At 43.6% G+C, this 20,769-nt stretch overlaps 1 protein-coding gene across 4 annotated transcripts in view; it reads right to left on the bottom strand.

Annotated features, from left to right (window-relative positions):
- Snx25 (sorting nexin 25) overlaps positions 1-20,769 on the bottom strand; it is a 103,927-nt gene that overhangs the window by 51,552 nt on the left and 31,606 nt on the right. For 3 of the 4 annotated variants that reach the window (XM_224863.9, XM_006253168.4, XM_063275974.1), the window contains exons 4-5: positions 13,061-13,233; positions 11,353-11,539 (exon numbers count right to left, since the gene is read on the bottom strand). In XM_224863.9, the coding sequence (XP_224863.6) occupies positions 11,353-11,539; positions 13,061-13,233 (360 nt within the window). Of the gene's footprint in view, positions 1-11,352; positions 11,540-13,060; positions 13,234-20,769 lie in introns of those variants that run through there. The other variant, XM_039094893.2, reaches the window with a different exon arrangement.

The following is a 20,769-nucleotide window of genomic DNA, read 5'->3' as shown; positions in this document are numbered from 1 at the left end:
TTCAAGGAAAAGCATTCAGTCAATAGTATTTATACTTTAAAATGCATGCAAATAAATGTTTATAAGACCTTAATTCTTAAAATGCAGATGATATGTGCATTTATAACTGCAGACATTTATAACTGTGTCAATGCCTCTGGTTGCTACAATGCTGGCAGAAGGACAGTAGGGCAGCTGTATTAAAATGGTCAACTATGAATCATTTGAAAACGTTTCTAAACGGTTCCTCTCTTCTGCTTCACCTTCTCCCGGATACCCTTATGCTTATGTCCGTTTCTGCACTAGTGCCCTCCCCTTCTGAAAACCCTGCTCTGTCTGTTAGTAAGCATCCATCTCAAAGCCCCTCTGGCTTGACCTTTGCACATCCTTAAATGTGCTCCTATTCTTCCGTCTGCTGTCAGCTCCATGTCTCCTCACCCATGGATCATGGCACTGGCTCAAACATCCACTCTTCTCCCACCCAAACGCACCTGAGCACCTCTGTTGGAACTCCTCCCCCTCCACTTCTACTCTGCCCTTCCTTGCTCAGGATGTCCTCACAGGCAACCCACACGCCAGCTGCTGTCCCTCCACAGCAGACCAGGATCTGGACTCCCATCAACCCAGGTGCTTTTTTGCCCTCAATAGAAACAGACCCCAGCCAGGTCAACCTCTATGCTAGTTTCTCCTGGCTCTTGCTCTGCACCTTCCCAGAAAGCAACCTCCCAGGAGGAAGATCTATTGAAACAGAAGTAATATACCTCATGCCTTCTCTTGAGTCTTACAGGTAACATATAATGCACATTAAAGCCTGTCTTCTCTCAAATCCTAGCTCTCTTCTGCCTGATAATAGGACCTATTCATTTACCATTTTACATGGCTGGTTTAAAGAGTCCCACTTCCTCACAGTGTTACGAATAAGCAAATAAAAATGATGTCTACTCATTGTGTAACCAGTCATGGAAGTCTAAAAACTGACACAGTTTTGAGCCCAAGACAATATTGTGCTCTGTCTATGAAAAGAAGGGGAAATTTTTTTCTTTGCACTTAATTTAAGCCCAGGGGTTTGCCTGTTCTTCTCTTCTTGCACCCAGGTTGATATTAAACATACAGTAGAGAGTCAATACATATTAATGGGCTAGACTAAGAACATTTAATGTCGCTAACATTTAATGGGTACACCTAATATTCTGAACAGTTTGTCTTTTGACGCTCTTAGTGACTCATTCTTTGAAGCAAATGAGTCAGGGATGGTGCTGCCAAGCCGACAAGCCTGACAACCTAAGTGATCCCGAGGGCTCCTCTGCTGAGGACGCCCTGGCATCTTCCACTGTCTGGACAACAGGTGACAGTACCATTGATGGCACTGCTCCCTTAAAGGTTCAGTGCCACGGAAGACTCAGTGATCCCCAGAGGCTGGAGCCTTGTCACTGATGCCTTCTATCGATCTGCTAGCAGGTCACCCGGCTTTAACATGGGATTTAAAGTTAAGTAGACCTGAGGTCAGACCCTAGCACTATGTATTGACGACATGATCTTGGCTGAGATGGGTGGTAGATCACTTTACTTCCTTAAACCACTAATGGGCACAGTATTACCTGATTTACATGGTTATATCAACCAGCTAAGATGATGGCTATAAGGAGCACAGCCCGGTGCCGAATTGCATGGTAGACAGTGAACACATGCAAGATAACACAGCAAAGCTTCTCCCTTTGTGAGCATTTGTTTGAAATATCTTTAAGTTTGACAAATGTCCAGTTCAAAAAAGTGGTATTGTTCTAATGCTATCAGGAAAAACAGCTATTCTGTCTCACTGAGTTATAAGCATATGATATGGTAGCACACATAGCTAACGGCTTACACCATATCCATTCTTTATTCCTTAGTAATAAAACCCTTCATTTAAAAAGAGTGGGTCTATGGCTATGCAACACCAGATCTTTTAGCCAGATATAGTAGCTTCCAGAAGTTTCTTTAAGAAACACCCTAGGCAAACATGTCCCACCTTCTATCCTTGCCTTTCACCTGTCCCTGCAAGTAGGATGTGGTGGCTGTCACTGTGGACAATAAAGGACCTCTGAGCTGCCTGATGATGAGAAAGCACTGGCTGAGAGCCATGGCAATCACAAATGCCTCCTACACAATTTAGCTTCAGAGAAGTAGGAAATACTGCCCTTGGTGACAACAGATGAACTTGGAAGACACTGTGCTACAGTGAAATATGGCAAACAGACAAGTGCTGCATGAAGTGAGACAGTAAAGTCAAACTCAGGCGAGAAAATGGCTCTGTGGGTAAAGTGTTCGTTTCACAAGCTGAAGGGACTAATTTTGGGTCTCTAGCATAAGCCAGATGGGGCAGGATATACTTGTTCCCACACAGTTGGGAAGCGTGGAGGCAGGACATGGAGGTGCTCAGGGGCAGCGAGCTGGGCCCACTGCTCAGCTTCGGTTCAGAATGTGCCAGTTAGAACAGGCGGCCCATGTGCTTGTGAACGCTTGGGCCGCAGGAAGTGGCATTATTAGGAGGTGTTGCCTTGTTGGAGTAAGTGTAGTCTTGTTGAAGTCATTGTGAGGGTGAGGTTTGAGGTCTCTAATGCTCAAGCTACATACAGATATAATCTTCTCCTGCTGCCTGAAGATAAAGATGTAGGACTCGCAGCTCCTTCTCCACCACCACGTCTGCCTGGATGCTCCCAAGCTTCCCATCATGATGACAAAGGACTGAACTTCTGAAACTGTAAGCCAGCCCCAGTTAAATGTTTTCCTTTATAAGACTTGCCTTTGTCATGGTGTCTCTTCAGAGCAATAGAACCCTAATTAAGGCAATGAGAGACCCTGTCTCAGGTAAGAACAAGACACCCAAGTTAAGCTCTGGCCTCCATAACATATAAACATTTGCTTATACCTGTGCATACACACGTAAGATTCATAAAAACAAAGGACAAAACAGTGCCTCTTAGGGACGAGGATGCAGGAGAGCTGGACGCAGATAAATCATTCACGAGTCCAGTTATATCAGGTAAGTGAGTTGTGGGATGCTGCGGTACAACATGTGAGGCTTCCCATCACTAACACTGAATTACAGACTCAACCCGTGCTGTGCTAACAGATCAACCCTATGTGCTCTCCCCACAGACAGTGCACTGTAGCAGTGTGAGGTTCTGGACACTAGTGAGCCTGTGGTGACACTCACTCACAACTTAGCGTGCTAATTACCCTGAATCCCTTCACCTTCAGATGTCATTGTCAAGGCCACCTTAAAGCTGGGAGGCAACACTACCCTGTGAAAGTCATCATCATGTGGTTGGGGTTCTTGGATTTTGAGCTGTGTCTAATTCCATCTAGTAATAACTTACTCATGTCGTTAAACTGGTAACTCTCAGTCAAGGGCAGCAGTGTGCACAGCGGTCATTTGGCAATGTTCATCGTTGCAGCTGCAGGGTATTCCTGGCATCTAGTGAGTATGAGTCAGGCAAGCTGCTGAACAGTTCACAGCACAGAACCGCCCCTCACCTTAATGTATGTCCTAGCCCCAAATGAGGAGTTTATTGGCAGACAAGACTAATGTTAAACAAGTCTACCTGAGAGGTCATTGATAAAGATTCCTTTGTTCCATCACAATAAATATGGTAAAAAGAAGACATGTCCAGACAATATTGTGCTGGCTGGTTTTATGTCAGCTTGACACAGCTAGAATCATCAGAGAGAAGGGAGCTTCAATTGAGAAAAATGCCTCAATTAAGATCAGGCTGGAGGCAAGTTTGTAGGGCATTTTCTCAATTAATGGCTGATGTGGGAGGGCCCTGCTCATTGTGGGCGGTGCCATCCCTGAGAGGTCCTGGGTTCTATAAAAAACAGGCTGAGTGGCAGGATCAGGAAGGATAGGAACACTAACCCACCCACCCATAAAACTTTCAATCCAGAATTAGTCCTATCTAAAAGACATGCAGGGACAAGGATGGAAAAGAGACCAAAGGAAGGACCAACGTGAAGCTCATCCCATAAGCAAGCACCAATCCCTGACATTATTAATGATAGTCTGGTATGCATGCGGACAGGAGTCTAGCATGGCTGACCTCTGAGAGGCTCTACCCAGCAGAGGACTGAAACAGATGAAGTTACAGCCAAACATTAGACAGAGGTCAGGGACACTTATGGAAGCACTGGGGGAAGGGTTGAAGGCCCTGAAGAGAATGGGACCTCCACAGGAAGACCAGCACTGACAGCAAATCTGGACCCTTGGGAGCTCCCAGAGTCTGAGCCACCACCAAAGAGCATACAGGAGCTGGACACGGCAGGCACCTATGCAGCAGACAAACAGCTCAGTCTTCACGGTGGCCTTGTCTGGCCTCAGTGGGAAAGGAGGTGCCTAATGTGACAGACTTGATGTGCCAGGGTTAAGGAACACACCTCTCTCAGAGGAAAAGGGGGGAGGGAACTCTGTGAGAGAGGGACTGGGAGTAGGAGCAGCATTTGGGATGTTAATTATTTAATAAGTTAATTTTATAAAACAGGCTGAGTAAGCCATGCAGAGCAAACCAGTAACCAGTACTCGTCCATGATATCTGCATCAGCTCCTGTCTCCAGGTTCCTGCCCTGCTTGAGTTCCTGTCCTGACTTCCATTCATGACAAACTGTGATGTGGAAGTATAAGCTGATAGACCCTTTCCTCCCCAAGTTGCTTTGGTCATGGTGTTTCATCACAGCATCAATGGCCCTAAGAAAATTTACACCTTGACAGTGTTGCCATTTACCCAATTGGTGCACACTGAGTCACACACTTTGTCTAGCCAAAACTTCAGAGTGATAGCATGTGGGAAAGTATGCTAAGTTAAAAGGATTCTCAATATGAGTTGCAGTCACTGGGAGCTTTCTAAACTACTCGTGTCCCGTTCCTCTCCATTACAAGTTATATAGAAAATGGCTGAAAAGACTCATGTGGCTTCGTCTTCAGATGACGGTGCTGTGGAGAGGTGGCTAGACTCTGAAGACCTAGAGCTTCGCCATGGGATTAATGTAGTGGTGAGTCTCGAGGAGATGAGACTTGGTTGGAGGAAGTAGGGCCATGCTTCTGAGGAATATACCCTGTCCCTGTCCCTCCACTCACTGTTCCTGTCTGCCATGAGGTAAGCAGCTTTGCCCCACCATGTTCTCTGTGCCCTAATGTTCTGCCTCACCAGGCATTGCTGGAGGCAACAGAGACAAAGGACCCCTGACTAAAACTGGAGCAAAACAAGTCTTTCTTCCTTTAAATTGCTTATTTCAGGTATTGTTCTATCCCAGTGACAAGAGCCAAACCAACTACATAAATTCCTGGCATAAAGCCTGGGTATCTGCATTTTTCAGTTGAGGAACAAATCTATTTCATTAGATACATTCTACAAATTCACTGGAGAATTACCAATACAGACAGCACTGGATGCTGTCCAGGGGCATAATCTGTCCTTTCCTTTGCTGAAGGTTCTTTAAGGGCAGGCCTCACACTTCTCCCTTACTGTGTGTTTGTGGACTCCTGTTTATCTTCAAAATGAAGGATCATTCAGTTGCTTCCCTAGTATGGTCCTGATGGTTGGGCTTCACTAATGACTACACCTGCGTTCTGAGCTCTGGTTTGACTTCCTGGACTGTGGGATCTCCCCACTGACTGCAGCAGTGGGAGACCAATGCACGTTTCCTAGTATCCTGTGGCTGAGATGCCATTCACACTCTTGGCTCCTGTAGTTAGTAGAACTGATCATTACTTCTAGAAAACTATGAAAAGTTCAGTCTCGCCCTGTCTGACCACAGCATCATCACTTGAAATTCCTGGATCCTAGAGGACATGGAAAGGAAGAGCTCTAAGGACAGAGGGATTTTAGTAAAGCTCGGACTGTCATTTAGTAAAGCTCAAATGAGTCTGGAATACAGCCAATGTTAAAGGTTACTAGTTCAGTGCACTGGAAAGAAGTGTCTCTAGCTCTAATAATTTCATGGGAATATCCTAATAACATTCTAAAAGCATAATAACCAAATTATCCCCAAACTATAAATACCATTCAAAGGGTTTAATTTACTTCATCTTTTAAATGCACTCTAGCCTAAAAGAATCAAATGGCTTTATTTCCTTCAGGAAATATGCATCATCTCCCAAATACGTGATACATAAAACTAAATGATTTCATCAGCTGCTTAGCCTAAATAGAGCATACTCCCTGCCTGAGGCAGCGTTCTTCAGTCTGGATGAGACTAGTATTTATACAGTGGCCTAAACACTAATAAAGTCAGACAGCAGAGTACTCTATTGTACCAGAAAGACAGCTGAAGAGTTCCCATTATGATCAAAGAAAGCAGCTCCATTAGAGTCGCAGGTCAGAAAGTCTCAGCACTGTCAACTAGACAAAGCATCTAATGAATAGGGATTTGGACAGTTGGCAACAGTAAGAGGACCTGCTCCTTAAGTGGAGAGACATTTTATATCAAACGATAATTAACCAAGTAGAGAGATCATGTGCATAACATTATGTACATTTTGAAGCAAAGGGAGAGGTCCCTGCTCTTACAATCATGCTGGGTGATCTTTGCAGATCGTCTGTACAAGATGCAGAGAACAAAGGTTAGTCCCTGCTCTGTTCCCAGGTTAAGCTTCATCCCTCACAGACAAAAGATCCCCAGCACATGTAAGAATGACTGACTGAAATTCTGTGCAACGAAGCCCAGAGAGCTATGTCATAGCTCCAGGAGAAGACAGACGTAACAGACAGAAGGTAACTCTTGATGCATACAACTATCATTAAGAAAAATGCATGCAACAGTATTTTCTCCCATCATTCTTTGCCAAGCTTGCTGAAAGGACTAGAAACAATTCTGGATTCCTGTGCCCCCACAGTAGATATGCCAGTCTTCAAGGAAAACAAAACAAAACAAAATGATTTTTAATTAATTTTTGTTATCATTCAAAATAGTTTTCTCTGTGGCATTTTCATGCATATATTTTTAATGTTAGGTATGTTTGTCTATATGTGTGTTCGTGTGTGGGAGCATACATGTTCACGTCTTCAAGTGGAAGCCCAAGGTTGATGTCAGGTTTTTTCTCAATTTCTCCCCATGTCATATGCTGAGGTAGGCTCTCTCCCTAAGCCCAGGGCTCATCACTGTGGATGACCTGGCCATCCTGCTTGCTTAACAATTCCCAGTCTCTGCCCTCGGCATGCTGCCTCTGGAGACTTCAGCTTAGCTGCCATGGCCACTCAGATGTTATATGGGTGCTGGGGATCCAACCTCCATTCTTACACGTGTACACACGCGTTTTACTCACAGGACCATTATCTAGCCCCTCCAGGGTTACATGGGTATGCTACCTTATCATCTGCCCATAGTGATATTTTGACTTCTCTCTTCTCAACTTGCATCCCCTTTATCACTTTAGCTGTCTTATTGCTGTAGCTAGGACTTTAAGTCCTACCTTGGATAGATAAGGGGAGGATGGACAGCCTTCTCTTTTCCCTGATTATACTGGTTACTTTAAGTTTCTCTCCATTCAATTTAATGTTGGCTATTGGCTTGCTGTCTATTGCCTTCATTGTGTTTAGGTGTGCCCCTGGTATCCCTGCTCTCTCCAAGACTTTTATTAGGAAGGTCTGTTGGATTTTATCAAACACTTTTTTAGCATCTAGTGAGCTGATCATGTGGTTTTTCTCTCAGTTTGTTTATATGATGGGTTGTGTTGATGGATTTTTGTATACTGAGCCACCCCTGCAACCCTGGGATGCAGTCTACTTATTCGTGGCAGATGATGTCTTTGAGGTGTTCTTGGATTCAGTTTGCAAGTATTTTATTGAGTTTTCTGCATCAATATTCATCTTTTTTCTTTCTACGATCTGATTCATATTCTCTCTCTCCCTCCCACCCTCCTCTCTATTTATTGAGACAGTACACAGAGCTGTTTTCAGACACACCAGAAGAAGCCATTGGATCTTATTATAGATAGTTGTGAGCCACCATGTGGTTGCTGGGAATTGAACTCAGAACCTCTGGAAGAGCAGTCTCTCCAGCCCCCTGAAATTCTTTTTGTTGAGTCTTTGTGTCATTTAGGTATCAGGGTGACTGTGGCCTCATAGAATGGGCCTGGCAGTGTTCCTTCTGTTTCTGTTTTGTGGAATGGTTTGAGGAATACTGGCATAAGCTCTTTGAAGGTCTGGCAGAATTCTCCACTAAACCATCGGGCCCAGGGCTCCTTTTGGTTGGGATTTTTTTTTAAATGACTGCTTCTACCTCCTTAAGGGTTACATCACGATTCAGATGCTTTACCTAACTGTGGCTAGCTTTGGCAATTTGTATCTGTGTAGGAAATCATCCATTTCATTTAAATGTTCCAATTTTGTGGAATGCAAGCTTTTGAAGTAAAACTTAATGGTTCTTTGAATTTTCTCCGTGTCCATTGTTATGTCTCCTTTCTCAAGTTCTGATTTTGTTAATTTGGGTAATGTCTCTCTGCCTTTTAGTTAGATTGGCAAAGGCCTTGTCTCTCTTGTTGATTTTCTCAAAGAACCAGCTCTTGGTTTAGTTGATTCTTTGTTTCTAATTGATTCATCTCAGTCCCTAGTTTCATTATTTCTTTAATATACTCTTCCTGTGTCTGCTTCTTTTTTTCTTTTTCTACAGCCTTCAGATGTACTTTTAATTCATTAATATGAGAACTCTCCAATTTCTTTATGAGGGCACTGAGTGCTATGAACTTTCCTCTTACTTAACACTGCTTTCACAGTGTCCCATAAGTTTGGATATATTGTACTTTCGTTTTAATTAAGTTCTAGAAAGTCTTTAATTTCTTTATCTCTTCCCTGTTCCAGTGGTCATTGAGTAGAGAGTAGTTCAGTTTCTGTGAGTTTGAAGGCTTTCAGTTGTTTCTGTTGTTGTTGAAGTCTAGCTTTAATCCATGGTGACCTGGTAAGATGAATGGGGTTATTTCAATCTTCTTGTATCTATTGAAGTTTGCTTCACGACCGACTGTATGGTCAATTTTGGAGAAGGTTCTGTGAGGTACTGAGAAGAAGGTACATTCTTTTGTGTTCGGGTTAAAGGTTCTTTATATATCTTTTAGATCCATTTGAATCATAACCTTTGTTAGTTTCATTATTGCCCTGTTTAGTTTCTGTCTCAATGACTGACCATTGGTGAGAGTGGCTGTTAAGTTATCCCACTATTAAAGTGTGGGGTTCAGTGTATGATTTAAGCTTTAGTGATGCTTCTTTTACAAATATGAGTGCCTTTACATCTGCAGCACAGATGCTCAGAATTGAGATGTCCTCTTGGTATATTTTTCCTTTAATGAGTATGAGTTGTTCTTCCCTGTATTGTTTGATTACTTTCAGTTGTTAAGTCTATTTTATTAGATATTAGAATGGCTACTCCAGCTTGTTTCTTGGGTCCATTTGCTTGGAAAATCTTTTCTCGCCCTTTATACTGAGCTAATTACTGTCTTTGTTGCTGAGGTGTGTGTCTTGTATATAGCAGAATGATGGATTCTGTTTATGCATCCATTCTGTTAGCCTGTGACTTTTTATTGGGGGGGAGGGTTGAGTCAACTGATGTTGAGAGATATTACCAATGATTGTTACTTCCTTTATTTTGATGTTGTGTTGGTTGAATGTGTGTGTTTCTGTTGATTTTTAATGGTGTGAAATTATTTATTTCTTGTTTCTTGAATATAGTTAGCCTCATTGGGTCAGTGTTTTCCTTACAGGATACCTCTGTAAGGCTGGATGAGTAGAAAGGTATTTTTTGAATTTGGTTATATCATGGAGTATCTTGGTTTCTCCATCGATGATGATTGAAAGTTTAGTAGTCTGGGCTGACATCTATGGTCTCTTAGGGTCTGCAAGCTCTGCCCAGGCCCTTCTAGCTTTTAGAGTCTCAGATGAGAAATCAGATGTAATTCTAATAGGTCTGTCTTTGTATATTACTTGCCCCCTTCTCCTTGCTTCTTTTAAAATTCTTTGTTCTGTATATTTAGTGTTTTTATTATTGTATAACAGGAGAATTTTCTTTCCTGGTCCAATGTGTTTGGTGTCTGGAAGCCTACTGCACCTCTACAGGCATGTCTGTGCATAAGGGGCCCCAAAACTTCTCCTAAAGAAATCTTATAGCTAATAAACACTTTCAGCAAAGCGGCTGGATACAAAATTAACTCAAAGAAATTAGTAGTCTCTTCTATACAAGCAATAAATGGGCTGAGAAAGAAGTTAGAGAATCAGTACCCTTCAGAATAGCCACAAATAACATAAAATACCTTGGTGTAACTAACCAAGCAAGTGAAAGAACTATATGACTAGAACTCAAGTCCCAGAAGAAAGAAATCCAGGAAGTTATCAAATGGAAAGATCTCCTGTGCTCATGGAACAGTAGGATTAATATAATGAAAATGTCCACCTTACCAAAAGCAATCTATTTGTAATCTAATCAATGTAATCTCCATCAAAATTTCAACACAGCTCTTCACAGATCTTGAAAAAACAATTCGCAACTTCATATGGAAAAACAAGAAACCCAGGATAGTCAAAAACCATCCTAAACAGTTAAAGAACTGCTGGAGGCATCACCATCCTTGACCTCAAGCAGTGCTGCAGATTAATAGTAACAAAGACTGCATGGTATTGGTAAAGAAACAGACAGCTGGATCAATGGAACTGAATCAAAGACCCAGAAATAAACCCACATACTTACAAACACTTGACACACCCCGCAGACCCAAAGAAGTTAAACAAGAAGGACAGTCCAAGTGAGGATGTTTGAATCTCACTTAGAAAGGGGAACAAAACAGTAATGGGAGACAGAGACAGGAAGGAAGGAAGGAAGGAAGGAAGGAAGGAAGGAAGGAAGGAAGGAAGGAAGGAAGGAAAGAAGGGAGGGAGGGAGGGAGGGAAGGAGGGAGGGAAGGAAAGAAGGGAGGGAAGGGAAGAAAGGGAAGGAAGGGAAGGAAGGGAAGGGAAGGAAGAAGAATGAGGAAAAACCATGCTCTCCTTTAAATGCAGGCTTCTGAGCAGCTATGCAGGTCCTTTTAATAGCAGAAGAGTTTTCAAGCTGTTATTACCTAAAACCTAATGCTTTAAAAAATTAATTCAATTCCACTATTGAAGAGAAGCTGAACAAATGCACTTGTCACAAAGTAAGAAAATTATGAACTGCCTTTATTGCCAGTTCCCTGAAAAGAACATTCTCATTAACTACTGATCTCTCTCTCTCTCTCTCTCTCTCTCTCTCTCTCTCTCTCTCTCTCTCTCACACACACACACACACACACACACACACACACACACACACACACACACACGGCCTAGCCAGGCGAGGGATGACAGCTGGTGTCCTCCTGTGCTGTAATGGCAGGTGAAGTACCTGAGCTGCTTCAGGAACTCCACGTCAGAGTTGCTGTTGATGAGCTTGATGAACTCCTCGTAAGAAGGAGCGTACGTGTAGGCTCTCTTGTGATGTCCACTCATCTGCTCCCTATACTCCAACTGCGCCAGAAGCATCTGGTTAATGTAATCAGGGTTACTCAGCAATTCCACCACCGGCTTCAAGACTAGGGGAGGAAAAGAAAGTGCCACTGAAAAATAAATTCCTCTCTAAATAATGAATTCCATACCACACAAGTGAAAATGTATGTGGGAAACACTGTCCACAAGCCAGATGGGGGGAATTATCATCAGTGAGCATTTTACAGTGTGTGTCCACACAGGCACGTGTGTGCACACGTGTGCACACACACACACAGGGAGCTGCCTGTCTCCCTCTGGGTAAGTCAGTGTAGACAGTCAGTGCTTACTTGAATAAAAGTGAAAAGACAATGGAAGGAAGCCTCTGGAACTCACATTGCTAAGGGAACTCTGATTTTTCCTCATTTTTGTAAAGTTCATTATGTTTTCACCAGTTTAGTCTACAAAAACATGAATGTCGACATTCCCCCAACTGTTCAAAGCAGGCATTGGGGAGGAAGTTAAGTCAGGAACACCATCACAAACCCACTGTCCTAAGTTTATAGTGCCCTTTTGTCTGTGGTTAGTAAGTCACAGTGATGAGTACAAATAAGGGAGGCATTGTCACCATCACCATCCCCGTAATCATCATCACTGCCATCATCATCATCACCATCATCATCACCGCCACCGCCATCATCATCATCATCATCATCCTCATCCTCATCCTCATCCTCATCCTCATCCTCATCATATAGAGGGGTGTTTAATCACTATTTGTAGTTAAGTCATTTTTCTTCCACATGTCTGTATGCACGCCCACTCCCCTTATAGTGAATGTATGAGTGCATGGGGTGGCTAGAGGTCAACATCCAGTGTTCTCCATCACTCTTTGCCCAAGTACTCTTTGGAGACAGCATCTCTCCCTGAACCTGGAGCTCTATTTTGGCTAGACTGGCTGGCCAGCGAGCCCCTAGGATACGGTGTCTTGTGCCCCAGCACTAGGGTTAAGAAGTGTGCTGACACACCTGGCTTTGACAACCTGCAGTCCTCATTCTTGTACATCAAGTGTTTTAACCACAGCCATCTCCCTGCCGCTCCTCCAGTTCTTATTATTATTAATATTTAGCTGTACAAATAATTTTAAACATTCATTATGCTATAATATAGTACTTAATGTTTATTAAAAGTTCACAAAAGCAACACTACCAATGAAACTTAAAGAAAAAGTATAAGTGAACGTTGAGAGAGATTCTGTGTATATGTGTGGGTATTCTTAATGTATTTCTACTGGCCTAGATAACTCAAAATCTATTCCAAATGAGTATGTCTCATACATACATGAAGAGTGGCTTTTTCCTATGTCAAAATTAATGGCATCAGCAATATAGATATGAATTTTTAAATACAGATAAAAACGTTTCAAACCAAGTATGGCCAAAGCTATGTGAGAGGAGAATGTGAAATGTCTAAACTCCCTTACAACCCACATGGTCTGCAATACATAAGATCTGCACAATGCTCTATGAAATATAATCATAGGATATAGCACATTTGTTTAAACAGTCATCACATTGGTGGTATTAATTTTAATTAATTTAATTAATTTGATTAATTTGGTGGTCTACCTTTTGTTGTGAGAATCTCTGCGAGCATTGTACGTAAGCTGAGAGACTGGATATCCTTCGAAGGGAGAAGGCAAAACACCAGAACCTGAGAACACGTTTGAAGGAATCTTACTTCATCGTGTGAGTCCTTCAAGCATGCATGCAACACAAAAGGCCTTGGCTGTTCTTCATGTCTGAAAGAATAGAAAGACAGAACATCAAGTGGAGGGGTGGGGTTACTATCCCACAGCCAAAAACTCTGACCCAGAATAGTGAGCCTTGTGGTTGAATTAGGGAAAGGCTGGAAGAAGTTGAGGAGGAGGGTGACCCCATAGGAAGACCGGCAGTCTCAACTAACCCAGACCCCTGAGACCTCTCAGACACTGAGCCACCAACCAGGCAGCATACACTAGCTGATATGAGGCCTCCAGCACACATACAGCAGTGGATTGCCTTGTCTGGACTCAGTAAGAGAAATGCACCTAACCCTGGCAAGACTGTGGAGGCCCCAGGGAATGGAGAGGTCTGGTGAGGTGGGGGTGGGGGGATGGGAACATCCTCTTGGAGACAGGGGAGGGGGTGGGGGGGGAGGTATAGGATGAGGTATAGTATGAGGAACAGTCAGAGGGCAGACTGAGAGGGGAATAAAGACTGGACTGTAAAAAAGATTAAAAAATTTAAATAAAAGGATAGATAGGGAGGAAGGGAGAGAGGGAGGGAGAGAGAGAGGGAGGAAGAGAAAAGGAGGAGGAGAGAGAGATGTTCAGAAACAATTCAATTACATATTATTAGGTAAAAAAAATCCAAATGAGCAACACATTGATTTTAATAACTGCTGCCTCCTCAGAAGTTCCAATAATCAATACTTTCCTTAAACATGGATTGATCTGGACAGCCTGTGCTGCAGTGAATGAATGTATGATGTCATCGTTAGTTTTGGTAAACATGGCACAATTAGAGTCACCCAGGAAGAGGGTAGCTAAGTGAGGGTTTGCCTTCCCTTCCCTTCTTCCTTCCCTCCCTCCCTCCCTCCCTCCCTCCATCTATCTATCCTTCCATCCTTCTGTCCTTCCTTTTCTACTTCTAAAGTTACTTTCATGTTAGGTTTGTGGATACTTTGCTTGTGTTTATGTCTGTGCACCACATGCATGCCTGGTACTCTAGAAGACCAGGAAAAGGTGTTGGATCTCCTGGCACTGAAGTTGTAGATGGTTGCGAGTCTCCATGAGCTGGGAATCAAACCGGGTCCTTTGGAAGAGCCACAAGGGCTCTAACTACTACGCTCTATCTCCAGTCAATGGAGCAAATGTGCCATGCCTACCCTGAGCAGGTGATCCTGGAGTGTATAAGACAGCAAGCTGAGCCAGTCTTGGAGAGCCAGACATTAAAATGTGTTCCTCCATGGTGTCTGCTTCAGTTTCTGCTTTGAGGTCTTTCTTGAGCTCCTGGCCTGACTTCCCTCAAACTGAGTTCAGGAAGTGTAAACCAAATAAACCACTCCTCCAAGTTGCTGTTGGTCAGTGTTTACCACAACAACAGAAAACAATGTGGCCTCCCTGTACTTTCAAAGGCAACCATGATAACTACCTTTAGTAGTATGAAAGGTCATAAGAACTTCCAAACATTAGTAACAATTCAAAATGGTATGTACATTTCTTTAACTAAACAACCTTCAAGTTTCCAGATGAATCTCATTTATTGTTTGTTTGCTTGTGTTTGCTTATTTATTTGCCAGCCTGGAACTCATTCTGTAGACCAGGCTGGCCTCAAACTCAGAGATGCATCTGCCTCTTCCTCCTGAGTGCGAAGATTAAAGGTTGGATGTGAAAGCAATCAGGCTTTGGCATCTGTCAGCCACTGACCACAGGGACTGACTCAGCTGATGTTGCTGGCTAGGTAGACGTTCCTTTCTCCCTCCCCACTCCATGCACACCCGCATGGAGCTGTGCACTTGATGGAAGACGGCACCCTCCCAAATAGAGGAGAAACAATTTGTCTCAAATGTGATTCACAGCGTCATTTTTAAAACTAACAAAGCATAAAGTATCATGAGCCACTTTTTTTATGAAGAAATTGTAGGATAATAAGTCTGGATTAATTCTATGGAGAAAGAGTCTGTTGCTTAATGCTCCCAAAGCGATGCAAATCACATGGGTGAGGCTCCCAGGTACTTTGCAGCCGTGGTATGGGTCCCTGTCAGCACTAGGTCACCCCAGAACCACTATTGTGGAGGACTCAGAAGAGTGAAGAGTAGCAGAAAGATCAGTCTAACCTTTTCTTTTCTTTGGCATCTTGGAGTGGTAATTTTCCTACTATGTATTACTGCAGATATGTGACAAAGATTCTATAGTAACAAGAGGCCGATACTGAGCAAATGCTCTAGAGTACAGAACACAGTAAGGGCTACACAGGAAGTGAATCATGAAGTGCACATTGGTATCTTTACAATTCCTGCCTCTCAAGAGTCCACTGTGACTTCTTACACTAGAGAGTGAACTAACTGGAAGATGTACACCAAAAAAAAGAACAATTTCCTTCTCTGCCTGCTGTAATAACCCAGAAGAATTCTGTCGTAATGTGCAAAGCCAGTGACGTGAAGACATTTTCTGAGTAAGGCTTTCTATATGAGCACCTCTGCTGATGTTTATTTTTATTGATTTACTTTTGACAGGGTTCTTGTAGCCCAGGCTAACCTTGAATTTGTTGTGCAGCATTAGAATAACACTCAAGTCCTGGTCCTCCCGCCTCTGTCTCCCAGTGCTGGGACTACAGATATGCACTGCTGTGCCCCATTTATAGGCTGCCTTTGAAACAGATGCAGGCTACATGCATCCTAGATAGTCTACATTCTGGTCTCCATGCTGACTTTTTAAACGGTATCTGAAGGAAAGCACGGTGGTGCGCTATACCAGTACTCAGGAGGTAGTTCTGATTCACTTTAGGCTGTAAGATCCTGTCTTTTAAAAACACAAAACAGCCAACCAACAAGATATGATACCACGCCTACAATTGTGAGTTCAAGGCCTGCCAGGGCCACAGAATGAAGTCAATGCCAGCCTTCATAACTTATTAAGATCCTCTTTAAATTTTTTTTTAAAATAAAGGAGTGGCCTGGGGCTGCAGCTCAATAGTAAAGCATTAACTCTGCTTGAGAGCCTGGGTGTGGTGGGACCCTGCAGGTATCTCCATTCATTTTAAGCTAGCTGGAGCCACTGTTTCCATACAGTAAGACTGAGATGCTATTCCTCGGACCTCTCAAGCCCCGGAACAGCTAATCCTTCAAATACACATTTGGTTGGTACTTGTTGGGGGAAGACAGCAAAAACATCTACTTTTACAAGAGAAGCCTCTTTAGATAATACTCAGCCTATGCATCAGCTGGGCCCTGAATGTTCATAAAAGTGTCACAAATCTCCCTCCTTCCTAATAGCTGAGTTAGGGAAAAACTAAGAAACCAACACCAGAGAGGGCTGGCCCAATATGCTCACTGTACAAACCACTTCCCACCTGATTCCCGTAGACTCTCTGAAAACTCTGCAGGACACTCACCTCAGTGACACCTTTAGGAGGTGAGTATTGGTACTGTTTGTGAACAGAGAGGGCTCACAAAGCATGGCCACGAGGGGTGAGCAAGTCCACCCAGCTTCTGGTGAGCTGTAACCAACTGCAGCATCCTGCCTCTGGTGGTGTTGGCCAACCACTGCAGTCCTTACTAGTACCTCTAGTCCTCACTCCTTGAATAGGGACGAGGTCAGTAACTTTGATATGGTTCACAGGTACAGTATGAGCTGACCCTCCCACCCACACCAAGAGGGAGAGATGAGCACTACCATTGTACAGGCGAAGAAATGAAGATCTGAGACAGTAGGGATGAACAAAGTCACGGAAGTGATAAATGGGGGAACCAGCTCTTGTTCCACCTGTCTCCCTCTCGGGTCTGTGCTAGGCTACACTATAGTCCGAGGTTGAAAGGCACAGGGGAAAACACGGCAGAAGTAAAGAAAGAAAATATGTGAATAAAGACGTTCCCTCAAATAAGAAGCCCATGTTTCACAAGCACACAAAACATAGATTGTAAGGAGAGTTAAAATTTTAAAAATGCTATTGGATTAAAAGTATAAAGGCAATCTTTCTTAGACTTTCTGAACCACACCGAGACAAGACAGACAGGACAAAGGACGAGGAGGCAGAGCAGGCTTTAAATGTGAGCTGGACTGGCTTACAGCAGCAGCAGACTGGCAGGCTAGAAATAAGCACTGGCTGACTGGAAACCTGCCTTCAACCACCACCTAGCAGCCAGGCAAAGGATGCCTTTCCTTTATTACTGCAATTAACTATTTTCCTGACAGTCACCAACTCAAGGGTGGGCTTCCCAGGCACCCACATCAGTTTGCAGCCCACAGAGACCTGTCCACCAGTGAGATTTACAGGACAAGAACCCAGAGCTGCCAGACAGGCATGACGCTCACTGTGTGCGTCTGACTGTGTGCTTTTTATAATGCTACATCGGTAACAGTTGTTCTCCAGAACAAACCACCCAGATGAGCAGTGCTAGTAGTAACTGCCACTCTTTCAAGCATCTGCAACTGTAGAGAATACGGGTAGAGATCTCTCTTCATTTTTTCCCTACATTTTTATCATCAACTAAGGCAACAAGGAATGGAAAACGAGGGGCCTGTAGCTCAGCTGGTTCAGAGGTTACCAGGGGTCGCTACCCAACACAGCTAAACTGAGGTGGCGGCATACACCTGTAACTTCAGAGGTGAGGCGAGAGGTGAGAAGTTCAGCTACATGGTTCACTGGAAGCCAGTCTGGGATGCAGGGAAAGGCAATGAAATAAACTGAAAAGCCCTCCAAGCCTGAAGGGTCAGCACTTCTAGCAGAGACTCTGTCCTCTCCACCATTCTCATGCTTCTCTTACGACGGCGCTGACCTCGTCTCCTACAGCAGCTCTCAGAAGCGCGTACACACCTCAGGAAAAGACATACTCTTATGTTGAGATCAGATATTCATAAACACACTAGGTTTCTCTAACCATGTGTCCCTTTCTCCTAAATCTATTTCTTCTAGCTGAAATAAACATTTAAAATACTGTCCTCTAATGAGTGTAACTTGAGCACTTTGAAACAAGCCCCTATGAATTCCAGTGAGACTTTGGTGACTGCTAGCTGGGCAGAACCCTGGGATACTTTTGCTGATGGGCACCACAGAAACTACACACTGAAAAAACTCCAAGGCCTAAAGGAGGACATAAGCTGCCAAGACCACAGGGAGGGCCTAAGGATCCTGTTTCACTTTCTAACCACACACACTGTCTGCCAGAAGGTAGTTTCACAACACACAGCAGGTGCAGGAGAGGCTCCCCTTGTCCCTTTAGGGGACCTGCAAGGCCAACGCTGCGTTCATTGTTATTTTGCTACCACGTAAAATGTCATTTTTCTCTTTTCACTCACAAGTGGATTTCCAAAATCACTAGCAGGATTTTCCAAAGAGAACACAATGTAAACTTGTACTTGAAAAGCATCTTGGCTTAAATATCTGAAGTTATAAATACTGATGAATGTAATGGAAACAATAAGCGAGGCTGGCAATCAGTTTTCCACAGGACAGAATTCCGAGTGGAAGTATTTCCCCATCCCACAGAGTAAATGGCCTGAATTGTGAGGGGCTATGCCATCATCTGTCACCTGCCAGTGCAGGGTGGCTACAGCACACCACTAGATGTGGACCACATGAACAAAAGCAGTTTGCTTGAAGTTTGGTAGCTTTAAAGATTATAGGGCTATGCTCAGATAAATAATTCTAAGGATCATGGTCCTATGGTAATGTTTTTCTGACAGACTGTGCCTAAGTAATAAGATGATAAAATTGAATTAGTCTCAAATGACATTTAAATAAAAGTGTTACAGGAAAAAATACCATCAGTTATCACAGCTAAAAGACTACCATTTTATGAAAGTGAGGCACAACCGAAATGGACTTCTCACTATGCATCCCAGTTGGAACAGCTTGCAAAGTGCAGGAGCAGCAAGCGGGTAACAGTGGGGACGCAGAAGGAATGTAATGGCTCTGGATTTTGGCCTCAGCAGCCTAAGGCTGGCAGACCTGGGGAGAGAAGACAGCATAGCAGGAGAAACTGAGTGAGTAAGAACGGATAGCTGCTACTCTTAGCGGCCAGTGCACTGCCAGGGCAGTGTGCGGCCAGAACAGCGGCCATCATGTGATAAACTCAGCGCAGAGCTCCTGAGAGGAGAACCTGAGCTCACGAGGAAGCCAAGACTGACGTTCCTGAAACCAAGCATAAGCAATCTTGACGTCATCTCAGAGCCACGCCAAACAACTGCACGACCCAAAGGGCAGAGCTACTCACTTCTGTGGACCACACTCTGTAAGTCCCATGGGCCCAGATTCATCATCCTTGCACTCACTTGAGAGCGTAGTGCAAATTTAAAGTACTAACAAGCCCAGGAAAGTGATTTGTTCTAAGCATAGAAATAGCCCTGCCAAAGTCCTCCAAAGTCAGGTACACACACACACACACCTTTCTCAAAATGAAACCAATTCTCTAATTAAGAGCTCACAAGTGCTAACATTATGTTCCTCGGAGTTTTCAGAACATCAGTAGGTATCAGAGAGATACAAATTAAAACTACACTGAGATTCCATCTCGACCTAGTCAGAATGGCAGTCACTAGAAAAGCATGTAATAGAAATGCGAGCAGCAAGAGCAGACACAGACAGACTACTGACACAGTGCTGGTGGGAATATAAAGATGTCAGTGTGGGGGTTCCTCAAAAAACAAAAATCAGAGCCCAGGAGATGGCTCGGCAAGTAAAAGTGCTTGCCACACAAGCCTGAAGAACTGAGTGTGCGTGCACGCATGCACATGCACACACACACACTAAATAAATAAATATCTTTAAAAACAACCTAAGCTTAGATCTACCATACGACCCAACAACATATCACTCTTACCTATGTCCAAATGACTACAGTCAACATAGAACACAAACAGTTGCACATCACTGCTCTCCACAGCACCTAAACACACCTAATGCACGTCACTGCTCTCCACAGCACCCTAAACACACCTAATGCACGTCACTGCTCTCCACAGCACCCTAGACACACCTAATGCACATCACTGCTCTCCACAGCACCCTAAAAACACCTAAGTTGTAGTGCAGCTCAATTCACAATAGCTAAGAAACAGAATCAACCAAGCTGCCCATCAGCCAATGCATTTTAAGGATATTGTGGTATATAACACAACTGGATATTACTCTGCTGTAAAAGTGAGTGAGCTCTGAAGGTAAGTGGACAGACTGGAAAGCACGATATTGAGTGACCGCTCTGCCCCAGAAAGACGGTGCTATATGTTCCCTCTCACACGTCAGTCGTACTTGGCATCATTTGCTGTGTTCGATCTGGAGCAGGCCAGGAAGACTAGAAACAGGCCACTGAGGGTGAGTGTCTTAAGTGAAGGGGAAATGGTAAAATACAGGTAAAATGAGAGTAGAGAAGAAGAAACATGGAAGCAGATGGGACAGAGGGAAATGAGGTATTAGGGGTGGGGTGGCATAACAAACATAAAAGGTACATAAAAAGGCTTCGTAGAAACATGATTTTCCAACACAAGGAAAAATCACAACACTGGTGATATGAAAAGTGTGGAGGCTATACTCAGAGTTAAAGAGTTAGAGCAGAGATAGGAAAAGTGGGGAGAGGA

The sequence above is a fragment of the Rattus norvegicus genome, chromosome 16 (genome assembly GCF_036323735.1).
Source record: "Rattus norvegicus strain BN/NHsdMcwi chromosome 16, GRCr8, whole genome shotgun sequence".
Taxonomy (NCBI): Eukaryota; Metazoa; Chordata; class Mammalia; order Rodentia; family Muridae; genus Rattus; species Rattus norvegicus.
This window is presented reverse-complemented; position numbering and strand designations above follow the sequence as displayed.